Raw genomic sequence first — 9,884 nt, 5'->3', positions numbered from 1 at the left:
GATGCGCTGCTCAGCTCTGGGGCCTGCTCGCAGATCCACAGGCGTTTTTCCGAGCATTTTGAACTCTCTATTCTCCCAGCACTTGATAGTCCGCAATCTGACAGTTTCTCATATCTAGAAGGGAGGGCACATTTCAGAGGAGCAGTGACAGCATCCCTGCTGTGGCTGCCTGTTCCCACAGGCCCCAGTGCTGCTGGGGCAGGCCGGGGCGCCTGACACTGGGACCAGCCTGAGGAAGAGCCATGTTCCTCCTGCTCCACCACTGGCATCTCCCTCCGTGCTCTGCATGAGGGGCACCGTGCTGTGCGCTGGGACTGTGATGCCCAGGGGCCAAGTGTGCCTGGCTGCCCCCCTTCCACAGGCACTGCTCTCTGCCATTAAACCCTTCGTGGTGGAGAGCCAGTCCAGAGGGGCAGACCCACTTGCAGCTCCTCCTGAGTCCCTGCTAGGGTGGCTCACTGCTCCCAGGGGTAGCCGGCTCAAGGTGCCCAGCTCCCATGCCTCCCAGTTCAGGCCTGCCCTCTGCTCCCATCAGATGCTGTGCCCTCCCCCAGTGTGGCCATTTCCTTGGGGAAGGAGACTCAAGGGTGCTCCTTCCCCAGTACAGCTCGGGGAGCATCCCAGYGTGAGGCAGGAGTGGTGACCCTGGTTGATGGGGACACTTCTGGCCATGGAGGTTTTCAAGGTTTGCCTTGTCCAGTTATGAATGGGAGGAGGGACTAGAGACCCAACAGGGACCTTCCCACCAACCCCTCTGGGTCTGCTGAACTAGACGTGGCTCCAGTAGCCGGGACTGCTACACTTACATGTCAAAGTATATGTTGTCCAGCCACACTAATTGCTTCTTGTAACGTTGATAAATTTTCACACCGACCCAGTACTGGGCATCCGGTGCTGCCACAAAATTCTGCAGGGAGAGAAGCTGCTGAGGGCTCTGCCCTGCGCCTGCCGCTGCCTCTCGCCCCCCCCCCCAGGGCTCTGCGCAGCCCCGGCATTCGCCACCACCCACCGGGGCGGCCACAGCCACCCTCCCTCCGTACCGGCACTGTCCACGACTCCCAGCGGCCTTGCACCAGGAGCAGAGAGGTTTTACTTTCACAGTCTCTTTTGCTGTCCCACCAGGTCTTCTTCTCCGCCGAGATGAAGAGGCACTTGCCCTTGTACAGCACCCAGCCTGAGGGGCAGCAATCTGGGGGCACGGGCAAGGCTCAGGGGCGCTCCCGGCTGTGGATGTCCGGGTGCTCCCAGCCTGGCCCGGAACGTCCCCCGGCGTCTCCCCAAAAGGCGCCGCTCCCCGTCCCCACCCGCCACTGCCCTACCTGTATTGACGCAGGCGCGCAGGCTGCTCACGGTGCTCTCGCTGGCCTTGAGCCTCCCCTGCACGTCCTGCAGCTCCTTCTCCGTCCACCTCAGGGCCCCCGCGACGCGCTCCAGCTCGGCGTCGCGGCGCCCCAGCTCCCACCGGCTGCTGTTGCCCTCCAGCCACGCGCGCTGCAGCTCCGCTGTGGCCTGCTCCAGCTCCAGCCGCGCCTGCTCCAGGCTCTGCTCCCGCACGCTCACCTGCTGCGAGAGGCGGCCGCGCTCGGCCGCRTGYGCGCGGGAGGCGTCCTGCAGCCTGCGGGCGACCTGCCAGTCTGGGGACAGGCGGGGGAGCCGTGGGACGGGGCCGGGACGTCCGGGCAGGGGACGCCGGCACTGCCCCGCGTGGGGCGCCGCGTGGGCACGGCAAGGGGAGTCCGGCCCTGCCGCGAGCCGCCCGCCACCGCAGCGTGCGTGCGTGCGTGCGTGCGTGCCCCGGGCAGCCCCAGGGCACGGCGCAGCCCCGCGGCTTCCTCCGCGGCTCCCGGCCCTCCTCTCCCTCCCTGCTGCCGCTCGCCGCCCCCGGGCCCCGCTGCCGCCCCCCGCTGTCCCCCGCTGCCCCCCGCTGCCCAGCCGCCCCGCGGCCCCGGCGGCGCCCAGGGCAGCCCCTACTCACAGCACAGCCCCAGGGCGACGGCGACGGCCAGCAGCAGCAGGCAGGCTGCCAGCAGCCCCACGGGGACGGAGCGCAGCCGGCGCCAGGGCCCTGCAACACACGACCGGCCGCGGATCAGCCGCCCCCACGGGCCCCGCTGCCGCCTCCGGCRTCCCCACAGAGAGCCGCGCGCCGGGAAGCCCCGCGCAGCCCCCAGCCCTGCTGCCCGAGCTGGGGCCGGCAGCGGTCGGGGAGCCGTGGGGACGCGGTGGAGACCCGCGTGGGCACCGGATGGGGGTGTGCGCCCCAGCGCCTTGGCTCGCGGCGATGTGCGGCCAAAAGCATCTGCCGACGCGGTGGGGAAGTGCTCCCATCCGCGAACGCAACGTGTCRGCGGATGCTGCCTGCGCCCTGCCGTCCCGCTGGCTCCGCTGCTGCAGCCCCAGCCGTGCCGGTGCCCAGAAGCACGAGCCGGCGTGGTGGGGCCCCAGCTCCACGTGCTGCCGCGGCCGAGCACAGTTGCCACGGCCCTCTCCACCGCCAGCCCCCCGACCTCCCGCCCTTCATCCTCGCGGGGTGGGAGCAGGAGCACCCGTCACCCCCTCGCCCCACGCCGGGTCTCCCTGGGGTGCCCCGGGCTCCGGGTGGGCACTCACCTGGGCTGGGCTGGGGCCCGGGCCCCTGCCCGTCCTGCCCCGCGGGCGCCTGCCCCGGCTGCACGTTCTCGTAGGGGCTCTCCGCCTCGTCCTCGCAGAGGGCTGTGGGCAGGCAGGGAGAGCGGGTGAGTCTGTGGGGCCCGGCCCTGGGGTGGGCAGCTCCGGGGCTCCCGGGGCATCTCACCTGCCTCCAGCGTCTGGCAGGGCGTGCTGCGTCCCGCGGGCACCTTGGCAAACCTCAGGTCAGCATAAACCACGCTCTGGGCCATGTGGACAGGAGCTGGCTGTGTCCTGAGCAGCTCCAGATCAGGGACTTTCTACTTCTCTGTTATGTTGAGATCCGGTAGCAAATTTGTGGCTGTGACAATTGGGGTGGAGCAACTTCTTGCTTTGTAGGAAAGCAGAAGTGCTCACGTTATCTGCAAAATATAGATTACTTTTGGGCAGCTGTTACTGTAGGGGGAGCTAACTGTTCTCCATCCTGGGCACCGTGCTCTGCTCCCTACAGGGTCCCAGCCCTACCATGAGGTGAAGAAGGATGGTCAGCTGCTCTCCCAGTCCATGAGGAGAGCCTGACCCCAGTGCTTATGGGCCACAGCGGATCCATGCTGTGCAGTGTCACAAGCCTGCAGGCAAGAGCAGGCCTCAGGGATAGCACAGGCCCCATCGCAGCGGAATGCATCGGTTGACAATCTCCTGGGGTATCTACAGCCCCATGCTGTAGTAATGGCAATAATGAACAAAATGGCACTGCAGAAACCCTCAACGCTGGTGGAACATTGTGACAATAGCGGTAAGAAGTGAGAAACAGGAAAACAGCAAGGAAACAATGAGACACGATCAAGTGAAAGACCCTTAGGCTGTGATTGGTTTAAGCTACTGTTACTGGGGAAGAACAGTGAGAAAACTATAGAAGATCAACACCAGCTTGTGCGAGCGTGGACCCTGCTCTGGGTCCTGACCACAGGACCACCACCGGATGCGAAGGGGACGTCTGCACCGTGATTCCTTTGTGAAAGACAGTGCATCAAGGATCAAATTTCCTAAGACAGCAACTTGGCTGCAAACCCAAAGTGCATGTAGTATAATATGTAGTATAGTATTTTGTGCCTGACTATAGAGAATTAGGCTGAGATTAACCTRTGAGTGAGTAATAAATATGCATTGCTTGTGGTCGTGCTACACCTTGAGTCCGTGCTTTTTTATGGTCTCCCGTAAGTTAGTGACCGTTGGAAAGAATCCTTGGCCACAAGGCCACTGCGCAGCAGCTGTTCTTGGAGCAGGCAGAGCAGAGGGGTCTCTGGCTCATCACGGCTTGGGTGACACGAAGGGGACACCCACAAAGGGACCAAGAAGCAGGTTTGGTGAGAGGCAGTGCAGGAAAAGGGGAGTTGATCTATAGGACCAGAGGGGGCTGAGGAGAGGACGACCCGGCACCGTTCGCGGGAGCGTGCAGGAGCAGGAGTGCAAGGAGTAGGCGGCACGTGGGGTGGCTTTGCAGGAAAGGCAGCTGTCCCCAACTGGCCTGGGCCCTGCACCTTCCATCCACCCACCCTCCTGCCTGCTGCAGGCGTTGGACTTCCTCTGCTCTTCACCATCCCTGTCCTACCGCCCACCTGGGCAAGAGCCAGGCTGTGATCCACCGCATACGGCAGGAGGGGCACCAAGTGATGGCTGTGCAAGAGCTGCGTGCTGCTGGCATGACCCAGGTGGCCAGTATCAAACCAATGATAGCCCCCAGCACCAAGCAGGGCTTTTAGGCTCTCACACACCACCCAGCCTTGAAGTGAAGCGAGTGCATTCGCTGTGATCTCCACAGATTGCATGAGCACCAGGACACAAGCTGCTGCGCAGCCCAAACACTCTGCAGGGACCAGGGAGGTAAAGGACCTGCAGAGAGGCACCTCTCGGCTGCCTTCCCTGGAGGCGTATAGACCGCCGGCAGCGGGTGCCACAGCTCTGCGGTGATGGCGCTGCCTCCCCACCAGCGCCCTCCCTCAAAGACAGCTACAGCATCCGCATGTCAGAGTTTATTGACACAGTGCACAGATCTGGGCTGCGGGGGAAGAAGAGCTCTGCGTTAGGAGACTGCAATCTGGGATGCCAGCGCACGGGAGGACAGGTCAGGCAGGGTGCAATGGCAGCGACGGTGTCCCTGTGCTGCCAGGGTGGCCAGGCTGGAGGTCCCTGCAGGACCTGGGCCCGGGTTACCAGTGCCTCGCACAGGTGTAGGTGGTATTCCCCCAGAGGAAGGCGGGGGGTGCGGACTGGACCCACTGCAGGGTGGCAGCACTCTTCTCACAGATCCAGCTGTGGGCTTCCCTGCACAGGCCGCCAGACAGGCCTGAGCGAGACACCCTCCCGCAGGACAGGAAAGAGTTGGTGAAACGCTGGATTGGGAAGAGCCTGCATGGAGAGAGCGGGGTGCAATGGGATGGGCTGAGATGGGTTGGGGTGAGGTGGGATGGGGCAAGATGGGGTGGAGCAAGACAGGATGGGGCAAGATGGGATGGGGTGAGATGGGATGGGGAGAGACGGGATGGGGGCGAGACGGGATGGGGGTGGGACGGGTTTGGGTGAGATGGGTTTGGGCAAGAGGGGTTTGGGTGAGATGGGTTTGGGCAAGACAGGATGGGGCAAGACGGGATGGGGTCAAGAAGGGATGGGGCGAGATGGGTTGGGGACGAGAGGGGTGGGTGCGTGAGGGGATGTGGCAAGATGGGATGGGGCAGGCTGATCCAGCTCCTCCTCTGCCAAGGGACTGGAGACTGTGCAGAGATGCCACAGGGGCAAAGCTAACCCTCACCGTGGAGCAGTGCCCCTCTGCCATCGTTCCCTGATCAGGGTACCCATCCCAATCTCTTCCCACCCTGTCCTTCCCCATCCTGCACGCAGCACCCTGGGCCCCTCCTGACAGGGCTCAGCACCAGCTGCACCTAGGAGAGCCTGCAGGGCCCCATGCTGGAAACCTGCTCTTGGGGGATCCCCCAGCCTCTCATCCAGACCTCGCTTGTCCCCAAGGCATGAACGCTGGGGTCAGGCCTCTGCAATCTTCCCTCCCCTAAAATACCCCAGTGCAGCCCTGGGAGGGGATAGGTGGCCAAGTCAAGGAGCATATCTCTGCCCGCCTGCACGCTCCCTGTCCCCCAGTCACCTCCCAGAGCCCAGGGATGGGATGGGACCCCCAGCAGCCCTGGCTGGGGGGCAAGCCGAAAGCCTCACCCCTTCAGTGCAGTGCCATCCAGCCACTTCCAGTCAGCCTGGGAGCTGTCGCGCTTCAGCCCCACATGGAACACATCCACGTTGGACATGCGTGCCAGGAACGCCTGGCGCATGAGGAGACGAGCGTGAGCTCCCTGAAGGGCCAACACACTGCTGCCAGCACGGGCACATGCACATCATGCCCAGACACTCCCACGGACAGACACGGCTACATACCCCCCACACCAGCAGGAGTTCACACAACTGCATGCATGCACATGTGAACAAATGCGTGTGCCCTCTTGGAGGGGCAGTCGTGCCGCACACGGGAACACGCAGCAGCCGGGCAGGAGGGCTGGAGCAGCATGGAGCTGGGCACAGCTCTCTCTCACGAGTGAGTGTGGTGGGGGGCAGGCTGCGGGGCAGAGCCTGCTGCCGTGGGGCTCATGTGTGCCAGGCCAGGAGAAACGCAAGTCCGGCACATTGGAGGGACACCCTGCCTGACTCTTCAGACACAGCCCCAGTTGCGTGATCAATAACAAGAGCTGAACAGTGTGGGCAGAGCATCTCCAGCTCTCCAGCTGAAGGCCTGGCTGTGCTCTTGGCACATGGGCCAGAGCAGTGGAGACTGGACACCATTGCTGAGGTAAAGCCAAGCCAAGGCATTGTTTGGCCCTTGCTGTCCTGCCTTCCCAAGAAGGTGAGGACAACTAGGTAGGGTGCACAATTTGGTAGAGGTGGTCACTGGCATGGCCTGATGCCCATGGGTGGGTTAGACAAGCCAGACTGGGTGTCAGCAGGGTGCACTCACCAGGGTGGCATTGGCTCGGATGGTGACCAGCTGTGCCTCTCTGGAGCAGCAGTCCTCTTTGCTCTGCTCCCAGGTCTTTTTGGCAGAAGAGAAGTAGTAGCACTGCCCTGCGTCCCAGAGCCAGCCGGCTGGGCAGAACTGGCATTGCCCTGCACACCAGAAAAGCAGCCTGCCCACAGCTCCAGGAGCAGCGGGGACAGGGGAGCTTCCAGGGGCTCCCACCAGCTCCCAGCCAGGGCTTGGTGCTACTGCAGCAGGGTGCAAGAGGGGCAGCCAGGGAGCCATGGCACCTGGTTGTACAACCAACCCAGCATGCTCCTGCAGCTGCCCCATGGAGAGGACGCCTACACTTGTGTCTTCCTCCTGTGGCCCAGCTCCTATATCCCGTCTCCAGCCCCGTGGGACTCTGGTGGAAGCCCTGAGGGAGGTGGGTTGGTTACATGAAGAGGCTGGCACAGGGGAGGTGGGTCAGGGAAAGGAGCTCCAGGTTCAGTGGAGCAATACAAGGATCCCCTACATTTGCAAAGTGCTGGGAATACAACCAGGATTTCAGCTTTACCGGAGGCCAGTCTAAAGAGAGCATCTGATGCCGTCTGGCTCACAGACACTCATAGCAGCAATAAGTCTGCAGCTTGCCCCGTGCTTGTGGCGTGTCGAGGYGAAGCTGAGCTGCCCTGGGGTTCTCTCTCCCAAACAGGTCCTGGCAATGCAGCACGTTCAGCAATGCTGCGGCAGCTCTCCAGGCCATGAGCCAGAGGCCAAGCAGCAAGGATGGAGGAAGACTGGGGTGGGGGCATGGTCTGGAGGGAGCTCTCCCTCCAGCAGGGAGTAGGGCCAGATCCTGCCCCTTGTAAGGGCTTGCCAGATCCTCTCCAAAGCTTGCCCAGAAACCCACCACGTTCTCCTACCTTGCAGAGTCTGTTGCCCATAGCTGAGGGTCTCCTCCGTGCTCCAGGGACCATGGGTGCAGCCTGCCAGTTGCCCTAAAACTACAGACCAAGAGCACAGGAGTGTCCCTGCCAGTCAGCCTGCAGGCCCCAGTCCTGGGCTTTTSCTCCCAGCAGCACCCAGTGCACACTCCCATGACCAGGAACCCCACAAGAGCCATGGCCAGCCTGCAGCTGAAGGCTTCCTGTGCTTTAAGCCAGTCAAGCCTGCTGATGCCCTTGTAGCTCTTGCTGTGCTTCTGAGCCCATCACATGACAGACTTTCGCGGAAAGTGCTTCTTTCTCTCAGTTTCAGTCTTGCTGTTCTCGGTCCTGTCTTCATCTCATTGCCAGGTGATGGAGCAGGATGCCCCAGGGCCCTTCCTGAGCCCACGCTTTCCTCCCTGCCTTTCACTCGTCCATGCTGCAGGCGCTCCAGACAGACAGGCCTGGGACCTGCTCCTCACCTCACCAATTTTGCTACTTGTCCCTGAGCCCAGAAGCATGCAACACCCTCAGCTCCAAACAGGAAGACCCAGCTCTGTACACAGCGCCCAGAGGGGCAGGTTCAGGCTCTGCTTGAGCCTGGAGCAGGGTCGGGGCAGCTGCCCCCTCGGCAGCCCAGCAGCTCTGTCCCCATCTGGCACACGTACAGGATGGACTGCACTGTGCCGAGGCTGACCCCGAGCCCCCAGGCCTGGCTGCGGTGAGCCCTGGCACCACATGAGTGGCTGGAGTGGCACCGGCAGTGACTGGACGTAAGCAGGTACTCACGGTGGAAGCTCAAGCCAACGAGAACAATTTGTGCCAGCAGGAGCAGCAGGCAAAGGAGAGCCAGGCTGAGGGCTGCACAGCGCCAGGGCTGCTGCTTCATTCGCTGAGGAGCTGAGAAAAAGAGATAACCTGGGTCCTGAGGGCTCTGCGGGAGAGCAGCAAGGATCCCCCACGCCAGGAAAGGTCTGTGCACCCTGGGCAGGTCTCAGGAGGGCATCTGGGGAGCCTGTAGCTATGCAGACATTGATCTCCTCCAGACGATGTCCCCCAGGACAACTGCAGCACTGGTGTGGGCCGAAGGGAGAGCCCAGCTGCAGCACCCAAACTCTGCTAGAAGCTGTCCCTCTGCAGATGGCACTTGGCATGGGGGGAGCAGGAGTGCCTGTGCCACGCATCTGGTGGGCAGTGAGTGTCCCCTGCCCTTGAACCCCTCCTGCCTCTCACCCCCAGCGCAGGCAGTCTGCCAGGCGGCTGGAGAGGAGCTGTTTGGCAGAGGTGCAGAAGCAGATACCTGAAAAGAGTGAGTGGCGTGGGAGTACTGCTGGGGGAAAACAGCCCTGCAGAGAAGAGAGAGCTGCAGGAGGGCAAGGGGAAGTGGCGGGGAGAGACGCGGGTGCTAGGAGGGCGAGCAGGGCAGGGGGGCACCAGCATGCCATTACCTGGTGTGGGGGCGAAGTGCAGATCTGCGTAAGTGACGCTCTCTTCCATCTCTTGGTCTCTCGCTGTGTACTCCATCAGCGAAGCAGCAGCCCCCTCCTTTCGGCAGCTGGGTGTTACACGAAATGGAAAGTGTCACTTCCTGGCAGTATCCCCAGAGACGCTACCCAGGCCGCAGCCTGGGTGAGCCCCAGGCAAGGCCGGGACCCAGGAGTTCCCGGCACAAGGGAACCCAGCAGCCCCGCTCGCACAGCCCACACGACCCTGCCACCGCGGCAGGCTGGGTCTCGCGCAAGGTCCCATTACCAGCCCGTTCCCCAGGTTCACGGGGYGGCAAACAGCATGGCTCTGCTCCTCCCCTGCCCGGTTGCTGGCACATGGCAGGTCGGAGGCCGTGGGGTGCCGTGACCTGGCTCTTCGCGTGCTCAGCAGATCTGTCTCGGGAACTGAGGGGGATCGGTCCTACATTGAGGAGCAGGGCATGGGGCCCTGTCCTCGTCCCCAGACTCTGCGTGCTCAGAAGCAGCAAGGCGGCAGCGCGGCGCTTGCTCAGACGTGGTTTCTGCTTCCTTTCTTGCATTGGGCTATAGCTGTGTGAGCCCTGGAAAGCCCGGGGCTGCCTGCTGCTTCCCTTCCCCAAAAGGTCCGCAGGCTGCTCTGCTCTCGCTCCCCCTGCACCCCGCTTGTGCCTGCAGGGGCTGGGGGGGCCGAGCCCCCAACCCCCCCCGGGGGTGGGCTCTGCCCCGGGACTCCGCGCCGGAGCTGGCACCCCGGGGCCGAGGGGCGGGGAGGGGGCGCCCGCCGCCCCCGCGAGCCCGCAGCCCGCAGCCGGCCCGCGGCAGGGGGATGCCGCGCTCGGGACTACGTTTCCCAGCGGCTCCTCCCGGGGCTGCGGGTCGCACATG

At 63.4% G+C, this 9,884-nt stretch overlaps 2 protein-coding genes across 3 annotated transcripts; both read right to left on the bottom strand.

Moving 5' to 3' along the window:
* Nucleotides 1-5: 5 nt before the first annotated feature.
* On the bottom strand, nt 6-2,932 carry CD72 (CD72 molecule; the record flags this gene model as incomplete). The annotated part of the gene is made up of 7 exons (XM_026087186.1): nt 2,795-2,932; nt 2,611-2,712; nt 1,976-2,065; nt 1,320-1,634; nt 1,041-1,189; nt 807-907; nt 6-114 (listed from the first exon to the last, which is right to left on the bottom strand). Coding segments are annotated over exons 1-7 (951 nt in total), but the record flags the coding sequence as incomplete, so codon positions are not given.
* A 1,693-nt stretch (nt 2,933-4,625) lies between these two features.
* LOC112976224 (killer cell lectin-like receptor subfamily G member 1) lies at nt 4,626-9,514 on the bottom strand. 2 transcript variants are annotated; one of them, XM_026087209.1, is made up of 7 exons: nt 9,286-9,514; nt 8,982-9,088; nt 8,323-8,433; nt 7,531-7,611; nt 6,623-6,771; nt 5,833-5,966; nt 4,626-5,016 (listed from the first exon to the last, which is right to left on the bottom strand). In XM_026087209.1, exons 2-7 carry the CDS (start codon nt 9,055-9,057, stop codon nt 4,818-4,820), a joined length of 750 nt encoding a protein of 249 aa, XP_025942994.1. In that variant the 5' UTR covers nt 9,058-9,088; nt 9,286-9,514; the 3' UTR covers nt 4,626-4,817. The 2 variants fall into 2 exon arrangements, with proteins under 2 accessions (XP_025942994.1, XP_025942995.1); XM_026087210.1 differs by having other exon boundaries at nt 5,833-5,936.
* Nucleotides 9,515-9,884: the final 370 nt, after the last annotated feature.

The sequence above is a fragment of the Apteryx rowi genome, unplaced genomic scaffold (genome assembly GCF_003343035.1).
Source record: "Apteryx rowi isolate R43461 unplaced genomic scaffold, aptRow1 scaffold_71, whole genome shotgun sequence".
NCBI classification, from domain to species: Eukaryota; Metazoa; Chordata; class Aves; order Apterygiformes; family Apterygidae; genus Apteryx; species Apteryx rowi.
This window is presented reverse-complemented; position numbering and strand designations above follow the sequence as displayed.